This window comes from Pleurodeles waltl, chromosome 10 (genome assembly GCF_031143425.1).
Source record: "Pleurodeles waltl isolate 20211129_DDA chromosome 10, aPleWal1.hap1.20221129, whole genome shotgun sequence".
NCBI lineage: Eukaryota > Metazoa > Chordata > Amphibia > Caudata > Salamandridae > Pleurodeles > Pleurodeles waltl.
In genome coordinates this window covers 225,517,433-225,536,089 of record NC_090449.1, presented here as the reverse complement: position 1 = coordinate 225,536,089, position 18,657 = coordinate 225,517,433, and the positions used below count along the sequence as shown (strand labels likewise).

Sequence of the window (18,657 nt, the reverse complement as noted above, 5' to 3'; positions counted from 1 at the left end):
GCATTGACCCCCAACCTGGACATCATGCTGGATACCCTGGTCACCCAGGAGGGTGGGGACAGTTGGAGATGACTGACTGGGATGCTGACTGTTTGCAGCTGAATTGTAGCCAATTGGATCTGGATTGACGAGTAGCTGGGGAGGCTTGAAAGCTGTTGGCAGAAACTTGAATTGGGTGCATCAGCTGTGCCATTTGGTGGTACAATGGGCAACAGACTGCACTACTTGGCTGGGGGTGCAAGTGTGTGATGTAAGAACCAAAGCTAGCATACATGGACTCACTAGGCGAGAACAAACACGACCAGAAAGTAACAGGTATAATGCAGGCAGATGCATTTGGCTGGCAGGGCTCTTGGTTGGTGGCTTATATTAGCCCGTTCCTGTCGGATAGCTTGGGGTTCTGTGCAAGTCCTGGCACTAGCAATGGGTGGACATGGATAGTTGAATGGTTATAGAATGTCTGTGGGTGAGTGGGATGGGTTTGGTTTCTATTGTTGGTTTGTGTTGACATTTGGACATCAAGTCTTGCCAAGAAATGGTTGGGACATGTCTTCCACTCCTCCTATTCTACTTACGCACAGGGCACACTAATCTTGGTGGCACTGGGGTGCTGTTCTCTCCAATATACTTGGGGGCAGATGTGGGAGGGTGGTATGTCCTGTTAGAGACAGACGAGACCTGACCATACTGAACACCCCAAACAACAACCTTACCTTCTTCCACACTATACAGGACTTGATAACGCAGGATGTTGATTCGCCCCTGATATGGCTCAGTGGCTTTAATTGCATCTTAGACCCTAACTGACACATAACACATTCAGCACGTTTGATAAAGTACTGTTGGCTGAGCTTGTGTGCAGAAGACATTGAGGTGACACATTTAGCGCGGTTCCCATCAGATCACTCCCCGGTCAGTTGCGCTGTAAAATGGGGTGATCTGGCATGGGGCGCAAGGTCCTGGAGGATGCCGTTGAAATCTGATTAGGAGAAAGACACTATCGCAGGCATTAACAGACTACATGGAGGCCAATTGGTGCTCTACGGCTTGTAGGACCACGGAATGGGAGGCCTTAAAAGTGGTATTGAGACAAATCTTCATGGGCCTAACCTGTGGGGTGCGTTGGCAGCTGCAGACAGAGTTCAAACAGAGAGGCAGTGCCACTGGCTTTGATACAGTCCAGAGCCCAGGAGTGTCCTGAAGTAGACAGGGAGGAGCATGCAGTGAGTTGTGCGCATATAGGACATTTGGGAATTATACAGAGAAAGCGACAGATCGAGCAGACTGTTTACATGGATGCTGCATAGAGAACATATGCCACCACTCATGATGTACCTCACGACTTCTGTCAGCACTAGGGTTACTTCCAGAGTAGGTATTGTGGGTCTTTTGGGACCCGCTACAGCGGGACCCAGACATATCCTTGTACCAATTCATGCAGTTCTTGCAGAGCCTGGACATTCTCAGGCTCGAACTGTTGGCAGCCGAGGCCCTAGACACTCACATAGAGCTAGATGAGCTTAATTCTGCACTGAGTATGCTCCCAAAGGCTAAAGTGCCAGGGGGCGACAGATTCTCACCTGAATTTTAGCAAGCTTTCTCAGTCACAATAACGCAGGGGCCCCTGGAGGTATTCCCGGAGGCGCGAGATACCGGGGTACTGCTACCAACCATGAGAGAGGAAGAGATATGTATGCTTCTTAAACCGGGAGGCAATAAATCTGACCCTGTGAACTACAGACCACTCATGATCATCAACTCAGTTTGAAGGTGCTCTGTAAATTAAATCAACAGGCCACCCACATGACTCATTTAGTACATTAAGATAAGTGCAGGTTTATACTGGGCTGAAACACAGGAATGAACCTCAGGGGGTTGGCCCATGTCCTTCACATCGTCGAGCATTGTGATGAGGATTTGGCATTGGTCTCTTTAGACCTAGAAAATGCCTTTGAACACTGTAGACTGACTAGAGTTGCTTGCTCGAGGTACTGAGGGTCCTGGGCTTTGGACCTCAATTTTATGGTTCGGTCCGGCTGTTGTACACAGAACCCAGTGCCAGAGTGCGTGTGGGAAGCAGTAGATCAGACGCATGGGCTGTGGGATGCAACAGGGCTGCACACTTTAGCCGCTCCTGTTAGCACTTGCGATGTAGCTGCTGGTGCTGTCAGTGTGCCGGGAGCAACAGCACTGGGGACTACACCTCAGCAACGTTTGTCACATTATATCGCTGTACGTGGATGATGCTTTATTTCAACTCTCCCTCCCCCATGCTGCATTGCCTATTCTGATGCGACTGTTGGATGAGTTTGGAGACCTCTCCGGTATCCGGCTCAACCACACCAAATCACTTCTGTTTCCCCTTGCATCCCTCATTGGAACCCCGGGAGACTGTCTTCCAAATATTGGCTTGCGTTGGGTGCTGGCACTATTGAGATACTTAGGGATCAAAGTGGCGCACACTAGATCATAAGTTATTCCTCAATATAGGTTGCAGGACAAGCTAAAAACGTCAGTGAGCTTCTGGAATAAACTTCCCCTATCCTTGATGGGCAGATTGTCCATCGCCCAAATGATGCTACTGCTGAGATGCCTGAATACTCTACAAAACTTATTATGCCCATTCAGATAGTTAACCTCCACCCTCATTTTGCTGATGTGGGAGGGCAAGCATAGTAGGGTGTCCTTAACCATGCTGACCAGGCAGTACGAGGAGGGGGGACTAGAGGTGCCACAACTGGACCTTTATTATGCCACGCAGCTACAACATGCAGTCCGATGGTTGGACGCAGGTGACAACTGGGAAAAGTACCTGCTCACAGTGATAGTGGAAGCAGGTTGGCTACTCAAATTTGTAATGGAGGGTGCAGGAGTCTCGAAAGACATCCCATACATAGACAGCAAGGATATGGCAGTGCTTCGCTGAAACAGTATTAACCATTCCATCTATTACTCCAGATTATTGCGGGTCAGGCAACTGATGAAAAATGTCCTTACAAGCTTGGAGGGAGGGTGGTTGTGCCCTTCTTGGGGATCAGTACCTCGGAGAAACCTTCATAACCTTCAAACAGGCTCGCGAAAACTGCCCTCACAACTGGGCACTCCATACACAATGCCGGTCTTGCCGAGATAGCCAGGATGACCTGGCCCGCTTAACCCGCAACACCCAAGCATGCCCACACTCTGGGGCTCTTACTATCCTGCTGAACTGCTAGACATTTGATTACACTGCTATGTAAGGCATTGCATGCGGACGCGGTGAGGGACCCTTAGTGGGCCTGTGCAGCTTGGGATACAGATCTAGAATCTCCATTGGACGATGGAGACTGGATGCAGGCCTGTGACCTCACCCGCACCATTTCTTGTAATGCCTGGTTTAAGTTGGTACATTACAATTTACTGCATCAGACCTACCTTAACTCCAAAGATCTTCACCATATGTCCCTGACTTGACCGGACACTTGTCCGTGCTGGGAAGTGGGGGTGTTGCATCGAACACAGGCACCGGGGCTTACAAGAGTGGTCTCTAGCAGAAGAGACTCGTATCAAACATAGCAGACAAGACAAAAAAGTAGGCGAAGACCTCTCAGACTTGCAGGACCTATGTGAAACACTCCTAGACCCAGAAAATGACAACAACAGATTACACAGGCACCGAAGATACAAAGGGGTTAACTCAAGTTCAAGAGAGAGATTTGGAACCAGACTTAACACCACTGAAGTGATTTGCTTGCAAGAAAGGGATAATGTGTTGTACTTTGGAGTGAACTCAAGAAAACAAGTGAGTGATGGATGGTTGATGAAACCCTTCTCAAGTCATACCCTTCATATCGTGTGCATCATACTTCACTAACTGCGGGTTGGATATGACCAACCCACTGGCCAGAGCCATTGCTTCTTCGGTGGCGCTTCTATGTTACGCCTGTTTGAGAAATAGTGTCTTATCAGGGGATGTCCTAGCCTTGCTTCTAGGAAATGCCATTCGATGGAACCAGACTTTATGGAGACAAGGCAGATTCGGCCTCAGAGATTCAAGGATAGTAGGTCCACTAGCAGCTCATCGGGGCTCCCTGTAATCCCACGACAGCCGCATTCTGTTTATGCCCCTTCTGTGACTACGATAGGGGCTATCAGCCACATCGGTTTCCGCTTGCCACCATTGCAAGCTGGCTCAGTCTTTTTTGCGGTCGCATACGCACCTCTCACAAACCTTGTAGGGCCCAAAACCAGTCTCCCCCCCCCCCCCCCAAACAACTCACAAACTGCACAGTCAGGACCTCTTTAGTATGCCCTTAATTCAGCATGGGCACCAGGCTGAAAGGGGAATCGGACATAATCTGCCCAGATAGCAGGAGATCACAGCAGACAAGTGGGTGCTGCAGATTATCCACTGGGGTTACGCCTGCCCCTTCCAACAAACCCTGCCATGACTTCCTCCACCCCCAGATCCACTAATAGAGGACTACCTTGAGCTGTTGCGCAGGAGGTACTGGCCCTTCTGGCCATAGGAGCCATCGAGAGCGTGTGAGCATCAGAAGTAGTTTCTATTCCCACTACTGTCCGGTGCCAAAAAAGATGAGGCTTCTGTCCTATATTGGATCGGTGCTTTCTCTACTACTACTTGAACATTCAAGGTACTTGCCCTGGTTCAGGACTTATCTGCCCACCTCCGTGGAGACTGGCTGACAAAATTGGACTTGCAGGATGCTTATTTTATTTATGCTTATTTCAAAATTACTGTCTTGCCTGCCCACAGACATTACCTGCGGTTCACTTTGGGCCAGGAGAATTCTGCTTCACAGATGTTCACCAAAGTGATGGTGTTTGCCGCACGTTTGCAGAGGTCAGCGGTCCCAGTCGTCCCTTACCTTGATGATTGGCTGATAAAAGCGGACTTGCCCTGGGCAGTGGTCTCCCACCTACAGACTACATTGGACCTCCTTCATTCGCTGGTGTTCACTATCAATTTGCTGAAGTCACACCTGACTTCCGCTCAGATGCTACCTTTCATTAGAGCTGTTCTGGATGCAGTGCAGATCTGATGGAAACTTCTTGCTGCTGATTCCTTACTTTGGAATTCTGTTGGAAAGTGACATCTTTCCAGCATAGTTATCCCCAATTGTTTTCCTAATGTCAGTGTGTTTAGACTGTAGTTCACTGGGATCCTGCTAACCAGGATCCCATTGGCTGTGCGCTCTCCTCTAAATTTGGTTGTCTGGTAACTTTTTACTCCCACAATTGGCATACTGATGCACCCATGTAAGTCCCTAGTATGTGATACTTAGGTACCCAGGGCATTGGTACACCCGGGGTCCCCCCCATGGGCTGCAGCATGCATCATGCCACACATGGGAGCCCATGCAAACTGTCTGCAGGCTTGTCATTGCAGCCTGCGTGAAATAGTGGATGCACCTTTAATGTAAGGTATAAGGCTTGCCTTATATCCTGGTCACTGCACTTACACTGTAAGTCACCCCTCTGGTAGGCCCTTTAGCCCAAGGGCAGGGTGCATGTCCCAAAGTATGAGGGTACCTTTACATGAGCAGGGTACCCCTACAAATCTCACTCCATTGTATGGGCTCTGTAAGTGCGGGGAAGCCATCTTAAGGTATGTAGTGGACACTGGTCAACACAAGTGGTCCAGCTACATAACGACGACTCTGAGCCTAGGCATGTTTGTTATCAAACATGTTGGAATCCTGCAACTACACCGATTCCAGTGCTATTTGCTTGATCCCCTGTACTCTGAGGATCCCCTAGTTCAGCCTGTGAAGCATTATGGGGTCTGGCTGCCAGCCCACACTGCTGCTGACCCTAGATGCTGTTCTGCCCTCCTGCTGGTGAGCCAGGCTCAGGCAGAACAAAGGATTTCCTGCAAGGGAGAGGAGTGACGATCTCCCTTTGTGTATTTGGTGTCTAAGGGCTGGGGTAGAGTGGCCTCTAAGTGCCGCCACATGCTTTGAAGGACACGTTTGGTGCCCTTCTTGCATAATCCGGTCTGTACCAGTTCAGGAACCCCCGGTTCCTGTTCTGGTGTGAAACTACACAAATTGACAGACAAGTGACCACCCCCCTGTCCAGCATCTCCCCTAGGGTGGTGCACAGAGCTCTGCCAGTTGGCCGGTTCATTTTGCCATCTTGGACACAAGATGGGCAGAGGCCCCTGGCAGCATTAGACTAATTAGGCCAGTTGTATGACATCCCTGACCCCCTCTAATAGGTGGGTCACTTCAGAGTGACCAACCCCCTTTTAGGGTTACTGAAGAGCTCTCCCGCAGGTGGGTCCTCAGATTAATCGAGCAAGACTCTACAAGGAAGTCTCTGCGAGACATCTTCTGCTCCTGGCCTCTGGAACTGCTGCTGGTCAGCTTTGGAACGGAAATACCTCTACTGCTGGTGGGAAAGCTCCAATTGCAACATTGTTTCTCAGGATCCTGCAAGAATTATGCAACATCCAAGGCAATGCATCTTCCAGGGTCACAAGGACTCTATTTGCATCTGGATGCATGAAGGAATCTTCCTTGGAGTGAAGGAGGCACTCCCCTACATCCGTAGGCACTTCAAGACAGCATCAAGCAGCTGGTCTGCTGTCCCACGGGCATTGAAAGGCTCTGCATGTGGTGGGTTTGTCTTCCGCTGGGCCCTGCTTGTCTTCGGACCAACTTGGGAGACTGTGGGCCCCTGCTCCTGCCACTGGACTGGAACCCTTCTGCACTGCAACTGGTGCTCTTGCGAAGGCTTGTTGACTCTTCCTCCAGGAGATCTTCAGTCGCCAAGAAGGCCCGGTCTCCAGTACTCTGCAACTCTAAGATCAGCTCCTGTCCTGCTACTCATGCGACGTGGGACTTATGCTATGCTGTGCTGCAGAGGCCTCCTTGTGACTCCGTGTCCATCGCCTGTGGGTCACTCATGGGGGTTCCAATGATTTCTGCTGGTCTTCCTGTGTGTGCTAAGGACAAGCCCTGACTCCCCCCTCAAGGGTAGAGTCTCCTGGACCGTGCTTGCCCCCAAAACTCTGTTAATGCATCTTCAGCTCATGCTTGCATTTTCCAGTGCTTGTTGGTGACCTGGCTGGTCACTGACCCTTCTGAACACAATGACCTTTGAGGGACAGCTCATAGGCAACTCCTAGGATCTTCTGCAACTCTTGGACCCTGCAGCTGGACTTCTTCCTCCACCAACTTCACCTCTAGGAGTGTGGGCACTGCCACTTGCACCACCTGGGCACCTCCAAGGGTGCTGGACTCTGTCCCATTCCTTTTCAGGTGCTCCACTTTTGGAATCCGTCCCTGGGCTCTACCGGCCTGGTCCACGGGTTGCAACAGCAGCTGGACAATCCGAGGCTTCCACTGACTTTAGAGAGAGCCCCTTCTTCCCTCTGCATCCTGGCTCCCTGGTGTAGGTACTCCTGTCTTCTGGGTATCCTTAGGTGGGGGCACTCTCCAGCCTTCCTCTTGTCTGTTGGTTTCCACAGGGTCCGCTGGGAAGGGTCCTGAAACACAAAAACTCTCACCACTGCTTTCCTGTGTTAGTCTGTGGGATGACTGGCTAGGTAATCACTCTGCACCTGGTCGCTCGGGAGACTTACCGTACTTACCTCTGGTGTTTTCATCTACCCCTAGCTAACTAACACACTTACCTTGGTTGGGTTCACTATTTTGCATTCCAGTTAATTTAGTATTTGGTTTGCACCCCCCTTCCCAAAAACATGTACACAGTAGGGCCTTGTGTATTTTATGCTATTTGTACTTGTTAGTTTGTGTATATATTGTGTGTAGATTTCTCCAAAGGGAGATATACTAATGCTAGTCTAGTAGTAGTGCTGTAATAAGGAATCCTTTTTTTTTTTTTTTTGGCCTGTGGTTCTTTCTTGTGAGTCAGTTACTGTTTGACTGCTGTGGTACTGCAAGTGATTTACATTCCTCCAGGATAAGCTCTTGCTATTGCTATACCTATTCGCTATCACTGAGGGTTGCCTGGACTCAGTATAGGGTGCCGCACCATAGGTGTACATCATAAACTGAGCCACCCTCCTACAAGTTTCTCATTGTGTGTCAGGGGACGTCTTCTAGGAAGGCAGGTTTCAAGCCCTGTGGGTCTGTCCATGACGGATCCGCAACTCATGCGTTTGCAGTGTTTTGAGCGCAACCATGACCCGAAGTCATGTTGCGAGTGCCGGGCCATGCATCCGAAGGCTTTGAGGGACCGATCCCTGAAGCTGCTGATTTTCCAGCACGCGAGTCCACGCAGGTCGAGGTCTTGGTCAAGAGGAAGGTCCTGGGACTGGTCACGGAGTTTGAAGTCGTTGTCGCCCATTCAAAGTCCTTGGGACGATCAGATAAGTCGGGGCATAAGAAGAAACATAAGAAGTCATAGTGCTCCTCACCTTTTTGTTCGTTGGGTGAGCCGATGATGGAGCTTTGTCATTCTGCAGAACCTGTGTGAATTTCCAGCAGCAAAGGACCCCTTCCCAGTTTGAGGCCATGTGCCTCATTTTTTCATCAGCCTGACCCTGTTGGAGCGCCTTTGGGCCCTGCAGGGTCAGAGGGGGCCCCCTCGTGTTCTGCGCCGGCTCCAGCCACAGCGCAGAGGGGCTCATGGAGATCAAATCCTGAATCTGGACAGGCGCCTATCGTTCCACCTCATCCTTCCCTAGTGCCAGTCCCTATGCCGGAGCTCCTGGCAGTGCCATCATCATTATAATCCCCCCTGCTGACTCAGACTCCTGCGCCAGCAGGAGGTTTGCCGCTTTGTTAGTCTTCTGTGCCCTATTTCTGTGGGACAGGCCTTGGGTAAGAATGAGTGATCTCTGGACCCTTTAGAATATCTCATGAAGCTCCGTTCTCCAGCACTCTCCAGCTCCAAGAACAACATCCCCTCTGCACTTCCTGCGACGTGGGCATCCCTCTTTCCTGTGCTGTTAAGGCCTCCGTGTGACTCACTGGCCTAATACCAGAGAGTCCTGCTGGGGGCTTCATCTGTTCCTGATGGCCCTGCCACATGCTGAGGGCCGGCCCTGATCTCCCTGCCCCTGGATTTTGCTGGTCCTCACAAATCGTGCAAACTCCGCAACACTTCCCTGCATTTGCCAAGCCTTGTTGGTGGTCCCCGACCCCTCTGCAATTTGACGACCGGTGTGGGACAGCTCATGGACAACGTCTGGGATCTTCTTGCGTCGCCTGGACTCCACAGCTGTACTTCTTCGTCCACGGTCCAACAGGAAAGCAAATCCAAGAAGGGTGGGCATTGCCCTCCTGCACCGCCTGAGCACCTCCGGGTGGTCTGGACTCTGCCACCCTCTTTCCTTAGGTCCTCTTCTTCTGGAATCAATGCATGGGTTCCACAAACCTGGTCCACGGGTCACAGCCGCAGCTTGACAACCGAGGTCCCTATAGGCTTCAACGGGAGGTTCTGACAGGACTTTATCCTTATGCACCTGGGATCCCTGGTGTAGGTACTCCACGGTTCTGGGTATCCACAGATGGAGGCATTTTCAAAATTCCCTTGTCCCAAGAGGTTTCCTCTGGGTCATCTGTCAAGGGCCCTAAAATGCAAAAACTCCAGGTGCGACTTCCCCATGTTATCCTATGAACACTGACACAGGATTACAACTCTGCACACTGTTGACTGAGGAATGCTACCTACTTACCTTTTGGGTTTTAGTACTTCCCCAGTCCTGAGGGTCCTTGGGTGGTCATGTGGGTCGGTACTGATTTTCGCGTTCCATTTTTTTAGTTTGGCCCGTATAGGGGCCCCTGTTATTTTATGCCTTTACCTGTTGATAAATATATTTTTGTATGTCCTTATCTGCGGGTAGGAGATATACCAAATTTAGTTCTAGAGTGTGTGTTACAATAAATATATCTTATTTTTCTGACACTAGGGTGGTTCTTTCCTGTGTGTACATCACTGACTGACCTGTGTAGTATTTACACCCTCCTGGATAAGCCCTAACTGCTCTCCACAGTTACCGTTATGAGACCTCTGGTTATCTAGAACCACATATACTATCACTAAGGGTTGCATGGACTGAGGTACAGGGTTCCACACCTATAGGTGTACACCATATGCAGAGCCTGTCTCCTACATGTGGGCTAAAGCTAGCAGAAACAAATTCAGCAAACAGGAAGGTTAAACGCAAACTATTTGGGGAATATCACGTCAAGGATGTCAATTCTAACACCATCCATAAACTTATAATGAATAGTCATTTAATCAGAACAATTATTTACAAAATATATATTTATTATGTTAGCCAGGGTGAAGGAGTTTGTCTGCTCCCTGAAGAAAAATCGGAGGTTCAGTATCTACTTCCTGACAATGTTTCCGATGAAGATCAGGAGAAGATCTATGGAATTCTTGGTCAAGCAATGTGTCGACCTGCAGGGATTCAAGCAAGTAGAAATTACTCTTAATTATTTTCTCAAAATGTTAATTAAAATGCTTGTTAGAAATTCACAGCTTGCATATACACAACATTTTAAATTTTGTATATATCCGTTTACCCTTTAGGATGAAGACATGACCCTTCAGATAGCAGAAAATGATGATAATGAAGAGGACAACATGGTGGATGTGATTTGGCGTCAGTTGTTGGCAAGCTGTCCTTGGCTTGCAGATGTCGATGAGAATACCTCAGAGGGTCTAATTAAGTTGTGGAGAAAAGTTGTTGATCGTATCTTCAGTCTCTATAAGTTGTCATGCAGTGCCTACTTCACCTTCCTTAAACTGAATGCTGGTCAGGTATGTAACAAAATACTGCACTGAAGAAATATTTCTGCCTCCTATTGAGAAATTATGGTAGATGTTATGATGTCACTTCAAGGTGGTTGAAAAACAGACAGTTGCTGTCACCTGGCATTGCTTCTGCTGATCTGAGTTTGTGTGAAGTGTCTTGATTTGTAACTAAATAATTTCATCCCAGGCAGCCTTATTAAAGCCTTCATCCTATCAGCTTAGTGGGCTTAAGCAACTATTTGGGTAGGTCTTCCCATCTTTTTCTCAAGGTATTACCATAGCCAGTTCTTGCTTTCAGGTTAAGTGTTCACACTGGAGATAACTTCCTGTTTGTTTTGCTTGTGATTTCTACAAAAAACCCACAGATTAATACCCACAAAAAACATTTGAAAGAAACAATTCCTCCACACCAGTGTTTGTTTTAAGCTTCATTTTTATCATGATCACCATTAACACCTTGATTGGGATCCATACATGTCAGAGTCCTTTTTGTTATCTGTATGGTTGCATTTTTCAATTTATGGTCAATATCCAGCTTGTTTTTTGCCATTAAGTCTTCTCTTTCAGCATTGGATCTATTATAGATTCGAACTGCATGAGAATTCCCAGATGGCAAGCAGGGAATATTTCATTCTAAACGTAGAAAAAATGTCATTTTTTAAGCATTTCCTGCATTTGGTTGGTTACCTACTCCTCACCGCATAAAATGGAGAATGGTGGAGAAAGTGAGCTCAGGTGAAGGTATAAAATATACTTTTTTGGGTTTCGCCTGCACAGCGTTTGCACTGTGCTTGTGAAACCTGTTGTAGTTAATATAAATGTTGAAACGGACTTGCATCTCGCCCTTGCTTGTCATTGCTTTGTGTGCTTGCCACTCACTTTTCCTCTGTTTCTATTGGTTCGATCGTGCTGTTTTCCTCCTCTGTTTCTCCTATCAGTGTCCTGTGACCAAGTACTATTTTCATCCGCTTTAGTGGAACTCATTTCTTTAAAGCATGTGAGTACCTCTGCTTGTTTTGTGGGAAGCCAATGTTCCCATTGCAGCGCGCACTCACCAGTCCACCTGGGGCCGAAGCAGAGATCCACTCTGGTTAACTATTGCTTCGCAATATTCGTCATGCAATTGTACCAATCACTGCAAGAGGCTCGCTGTCCAAGCTCAACTGCACAGCATTGAGGGATGGTGCTGGCTTGCATTGTGCTAGTTATTAACTGTGTGCTGACTCTTTAACAGCACCTTCTACTGGTATGCTCCTGCCAATGTCTTCGTTTCTTTGCAGGCTCCTCTGTTGCAAAGCCGCAATGACTTGCCAACGTCTTTGAAATGAAATTAAAAGCTGCACCTGTGTTTTTTTTTTATTTTTTTTTAAACATTTTTTATAAAGTACATCCATACTCAGTCACAGATTTCATGGAGTACATCTGACAGCTTGGGCTCGGCTGGCTTGGCAGCACACCCTTCCTTGTGTCTGCTGTACAATGCGGACCCAGTGTAGGATTTTTTAACCACCATACTTGTAATCAATGGAGTGAATGAACCCAGTTGTGATAACATTACTAAAAAATGAAGCATATTCATCTGTTCAGAGAGTGCAAACCACAGAAGGGAAGGGTCGTGCCAAATACAGACCACTATCAATAGTAGCATTGCAGAAAATACATTCACTGTGATGAAAAGCTATTTTTGTGTTTTTTAATATTTACACTCCTATTTTCCACAGACAACTAGTGCTTTTCATATTAAGATATTTAACTGCACACATGCTTATTGTAGGAGGCTGGCTAAGTATATGTTGTACGCCTATAGGTGATGCACTGAGTCTAGGCAATCCTTAGTGATAGTGTTAGAGGTTTCTAATAACCAAAGCTGTCAAAGGGTAGCTGTGGAGAGCAGCAAAGGCTTGTCAGAGAAGGGTGTAAAGGAGTTGCAGTAACCACCGTCAGTCAATGTACACACGAAAAAACACACCAATAGTTAGCAAAATAAAATATTTTTATTAGCACACATACACTAAACTAACTTTGCTATAGCTCTTAACAGCAGATATAAACACACACAAATATATTTAAAAACAGGAAGGTCCAAGCATAAATACGTGGACCCCTATGTTGGGGGACCAGACCATATTCTTAAAAAGACACAGCTAACCCAGATTAACACTCAAGAACCATAAGGACTGGGAAAGTACTAGAACACCACAGGTAAGTAGCAGGTATTCCCCAGGAGCCCGTATGCAGAGGTGTTACCTAGTGTCAGTGCCCAGTCTAGACACACAAGCTAATGATCTCTCGGCCAAGTTGCATGAAAGACACCACCCAAGTCACGTAATTAATACAGCCCGGAAACGGGCACGAAACAATCATAGAGAGGCTTTGTTGACAACAACACCCAAGGAGCCGGACACTCGTCTTACTTGTGTCTCTATATATACTCCATTGTCCAGTACTATAAAAAGACTTATTAACAAGAGATGGTCTGTCCTTGTGAGTGGTGGGGTTTCGATTCCAAACCCTCTGTGTTCTTTTGGAAGAACATCTAATATTAAAGATATGGTGGTACTCACTCGACTGACCTAGAGTCATCCAGAACCCAAACAGACCACACTTTGGCATCTCCCCCCAGCTTCTGGCCATCACCCATGTAGTAACTGTAATGTGTGCTCACTTACTAAACAATTGGACACTGTGGATTTGGAACCCTTAGGGACATAGCGTCTTTTGAAACATACTAATTGTAACACTCAGACATGATCACTTGCCCTGCAGTTCACGCTACACTGGAATGACGTCACAAGCAGTTAGGGTTAGGATTAATGAGCACCGCAGCAATATTAGATGTGGTTGTGCTACTACCAAACTGAGTGTCCATTTTCCTAAGACAAACCACACTCCAAACAACATGTGGTGGATAGTTCTTGATGCTCCTAAATATGTATCTAATGGATCTAAGTCTCTTTTAGAAAGAGAACAATGTAGGGTGTTTAGATTGGGTACTCATATTCAGGGGTTAAATGATGATATTCCTTGGATGAGTTTCCTCATTTAGTCTTCTTGAATTTGGTTTTCAGATCTATGTGGGTAGAAACCTGAGCATATCAATCCTTATCCCAGATGCCATTGGCACCTCCTCCGACACTTCCCCTTTTTTATCATATATATATATATATATATATATATATATATATATATATATATATATATATATATATATATATATATATATATATATATATATATGTTCGATGGCATGTGTAGCTGCAGATACACATGCTGTGCACATCCCGCCATCTAGTGTTGGGCTCGGAGTGTTACAAGTTGTTTTTCTTCGAAGAAGTCTTTTCGAGTCACGAGATCGAGGGACTCCCCCCCCCCCCCCTTTCGGGTCCATTTTATTCATTTTCCTGCTGCCATACAGGCTGCTTTATATTAAGGAAGATATTACTTTTATTCTTGCAGTTTGTTCTTCCGTACAGTCATATGTACGGCACTGTATTCCTACTCAGTGCAATTTTGTCTAATTGTATTTTTATTTTTCTGATCTGTCGATATCTGGGTAAGGGTATGCAAATTATGGGACAAACCCACTCTTTGGAGATTACACAAGCATATCATTCCTAGTACGTATACAAAAGAAGTTTTGTATGTAGAACCTCTTAGAACCTAGTCCTTTTTCCATGTTTGGCACCTTCCATATTTGGGGGAGTCCGTCGTCACCAATGTAGGACCGGACGATTGGAAGGTTAGTCCCTCTTTTGTTTTAGGGTCAAGTGTTGTGACGCGTTGAGTCCATCTTTTATTTTGAGCACAGGAGAATTGCTCCTTCCTGGACAACCAATCAGCGACCGTTTTCGCTGGTTGCCGGTCCCCTCATTCTTTACTTAACCTGACGGAAGTGCTCCCTTTACTGGTTCAGGAACGCATCCTCTGGGTAGTTCTCCAAGTGCAGGAATGTCACTACCAAGTAAGTGAAGCTGTACCTCTTTGAGCGGGCCGCTTTTCTTTTCAATGCCCTCTCCAGCCAGTTGGAAAACCTACACACCGTTTTAATTGTGGTCAGGTCTGTGATTTTGGGTGTCCATTGCCTTTGAATGCCTGCTTTCCTTCAAATTTAAATATGAACTGGATGACTGTCTTTTCTGCAAATTGTGTGTGGTCACTTAGGAGAATGTAGGGTGGTAGAGTGATTACTATGCATCTCACCTCGATTGTCTTAGTGACATTATTTCCATGTGTGCTTGTTTTTGGGATAAAGTTGTGTGGGTCAGTCATTATGCTTAGGGTGTCCCTTTTGGATATACACTACGGTTCACAATGTTTCTCCTATATCCATATAGATAATACGCCAGTCCTATGGCACGGTCGTTCCTAAGGAGCCCGGTCCTTAATTTGGGATGGTAAGCAACAATACACCAGTATCCCTCACGGCCACCGGGCATGGTAGCATTTTAAACACAGTGTCAAGTCACCATTTGTATATACACTATATTGGATTGTATACATGCGAATTTTGCGATTATCTTTTTCTTTTTTGTTCTTCCACAGGTCTCCTTCTATATACGACTAGTTTGACGTGTAGACTTATTTTGTCAGCAAGTGACTGTTGCACTTATTTTTCTAGACACACTGCAGTCCCTTTTTAAAAAATTTTTTAAATTTTAATTTTTACTATTAAGGTGAAGTATTTTTGTTTTTATTTTCTGGTCCTGACGAAGCGCCCTCAGATTCGTATGGACCCTTCAGGCGCGAAACATGTTGACCGACAGTAGGGATTGAGGGTAATTTCTTCATCCTCGATTATATGTTACTAGGTAGAGTGATTGAGCATTATTATCTCTGTTCACTCTCATTTTTTCACGTTTAACCTTGACCAAAGCCCTGCCTTGATCAATAAACTGTTTTTTTGGAGAGTTTTGAGCCAATTTTATCTTTTCCTTTTTGCACTCATGTTCTTTGCGTACCTGTGGGTTAGAATTCTTCCCTACATTTCATACTACGACATATAGTTTCAATATAAGATCTCCGACAAAGAGCCCTCTTTATGGGGTGCCCGTCAGACATTGCAGTGCCAGTCTGACGAGGAGCAAGGCCTATGATGAAGCATGACACCCAATTGGATGTGTGAGGGCATTTGCCCTTTTTGTCCACGCTTTTTCGAGTCTTTGAGAGGATGTTATTGAGGAAGTCTGGGCTTAAGCTGTGAGGTGCATGCTATTGCACTATGTCGGTGACGGACCCCCATCAGGTATGTCTCTGGTGCCTCAACACAGTCGTGTTACGACTGCCGGGCCATGGCCCCGAAAGCTTTGTGAGAGCGGTCTCTAAAGCTCATGCCGGCCTGACTTCGGTTGGTGCACCTCCTAGGAGGTGACTGTTCCGATCGAGGAGGAGGTCGGGGGACCGCTCTAGGAGCCCTAAGTCCTCTTCTTTGCACTCGAGGTCCTTCAGGCGCTTGGGGAAGAGGCACATGAAGACGAAGTCCGACGAGGCATCTCAGGAAAGTCGACGTTCTGAGCACAGTTCCACGGAACCGATGCCAGGGTCGACTTCAGGTCCCCCCGCCTCCTTTCCGGACGCTGGAGAGACGCCTGCTCAGCTCAGGGAGTTTTACAAAGCCATGCGCCTCAACAAATTTGAGCGGGCAGGATTAGTGCCGGAGGCTTATTCAGCCAGGTACATGGGAAGAATGGGAGGGGTTCCATGACCCTCTAGTGTATGGATTGGAGCATGTGGACTGGTATGAGGAACTAGGGGAAGCCAGTGGACAGGATACTTCTCCAGATACTGGCATGCTCTCACCTCCTACTGTGGCTGTGGAGGAGGGAGTTTCATATGCTATGGTGGTTCGTTCGACCTAGATTTGCCTATGGTGCCAGTCAGGACTAACCTCCTGACTAAGGTGCTTCAGTGTGGGTTTCCACATCGGAACCAATGATTCACTTTAATGAAGCCCTCACTGATGATCTGCTGGGGACGTGGTCCAAACCCAGCACAGGGGCTCCTGTTAATTGGACAATCGGCTGCTGCCATAGACCAGCTCCTAATGATCCTAGTTTCCTCACCCAACACCCCACCCCAGAGAGCTTGGTGGTCCAGGCCTCCACTTCCCATGGCCCTTCCCTTGCGTTCCCCCGGATAGGAAAGCCAAGAGGCTGGGCCAACTTACGAAGATGTTTTCTCCCGCCACCCTTGCATTGAGGTCCGTAAACACCTAATGCTTATTAGGCCGTTTTTCCCATACTTTATGGGATATGGAGGCAGAGGTGCTGCCCCAAGTCCTGGAGGGCATACGGGACCATCTTCACAAGCTGTTAAAGATGGGAGAGACGCAGCCAAGTTTGTGATTACGTGTGGTTTGGGAACAACAGGCTCACAGGCAAAGCGATTTCATTGACGATGGCCCTTCGACGCCACATCTGGATTCGTACTTCTGGCTTTTCGGGGGATGTCCCAGCAAACCTTATGGACATGCCCTTCAATGGCTCACGCCTATTTGGAGAAAAGGCAGACTCTGCGCTTGAGCAGTTCAAAGACCCTTGGGTTACGGCCAGATCCTTGGGTCTCATGGCACCCGCATACCAGCAGTCTGCCTTTCGCCCCTTTCGAGGCTTCGGAAGGGGTGTGGTACCACACCACCCACCAATCAGCCTCCGTCAATTCAACATCCAGTACGAGAACAAGGTCATGGTACCTTCAGACCCAGAGGGTCTAGCCAGAGGTCAGCCACGACCCAGCCCACCTCCTTCACAGCACCCAAGTCCTCCTAGTATGATTCTGCAAGACCACACGCGTCCATTTGGAGAGAGGATTAAATTTATTCTACCTCACTGGCGGTGTTTAACATCGGACAAATGGGTGTTGCAGATCATACAGAAGGTCTGTTCCGTCCCGTTCCAGTCTTTTCTTCCCTCGTATGTGCCTCATTAAAAGAACGGCTGATGGAGGATCATTTACTCTTGCTCCGCAAGGAAGTTGTGGCTCTATTGGCCAAGGGAGCCATAGAAAGGGTCCCAATGTGAGAAGTAGGCAGTGGTTGTTATGCCCGCTACTTTCTGATTCCTAAAAAGAACCAGTATCTTTGCCCTATTCTGGATTTACGGGACGTCAATCTCTTCCCCAAAAAGGAGAAATTCAAGATGCTCACTCTTGCTCAGGTCTTGTCTGCCCTAGACCAAGGAGACTGAATGGTAGCACTGGATTGCAGGAAGCGTATTTTCACACCTTCATCCTGCCAGTCCACAGGCGTTGCTTGCGGTTCAGAGTGGGCCACGAGCACTTTCAGTTTACCCTGTTACCCTGGCTCACCATTGCCCCTCGGGTGTTCACAAAAGTGACGGCTGTGGTAGCAGCTCATCTGCGCAGGTTAAACATTTCAGTCTTCCCCTACCTCGACAACTGGCTGACCAGGCTCTTGTCACCCACCTTCACACTACGGCGAACCTCCTGCATTCGCTGAGGTTCACTATAAACGTGCCAAAGTCACATCTGACTCCCTCTCAGAAAGCTCCTTTTCATCTGAGCTGTTCTGAACACAGTGCAGTTTCGGGCTTATCCTCCCGAGCAATGAGTCCAGGATATTCAGTTTGATACAGATGTTTCTGCCTCTAACCTGGATTTTGGTGAGACAGACTCTGAGGCTGCTGGACCTCAGAGGACTGGCGTTCTACCTTGATCTCTCAAAAGATTTCCGTGTGGATAACCAACTCTTTGTGGTGTACGTGGGAGCAAAGAAGGGTTGGGCAGTGCAGAAATGAACCATTTCGTGCTGGGTCGTTCTCAGCATTAAAATATGCTATGCACTGGCGATGAAGCAGCCTCCTGAGGGCTAGTTCCACCAGGGGCAAGGCTTCTACTGCTGCGCTGGCACGAGGTGTTCCAGTCCTGGATATTTGTCAGGCAGCAACGTAAGCATCCTTGCACATG

General features: G+C 47.5%; 1 protein-coding gene across 2 annotated transcripts in view; it reads left to right on the top strand.

Annotated features, from left to right (window-relative positions):
* Positions 1 to 18,657, top strand: part of SMG1 (SMG1 nonsense mediated mRNA decay associated PI3K related kinase) — a 1,401,298-nt gene that overhangs the window by 671,502 nt on the left and 711,139 nt on the right. For both annotated transcript variants that reach the window (XM_069210224.1, XM_069210223.1), the window contains 2 exons: positions 10,256 to 10,394; positions 10,513 to 10,743. In XM_069210224.1, the coding sequence (XP_069066325.1) occupies positions 10,256 to 10,394; positions 10,513 to 10,743 (370 nt within the window). The remainder of the gene's footprint in view (positions 1 to 10,255; positions 10,395 to 10,512; positions 10,744 to 18,657) is intronic.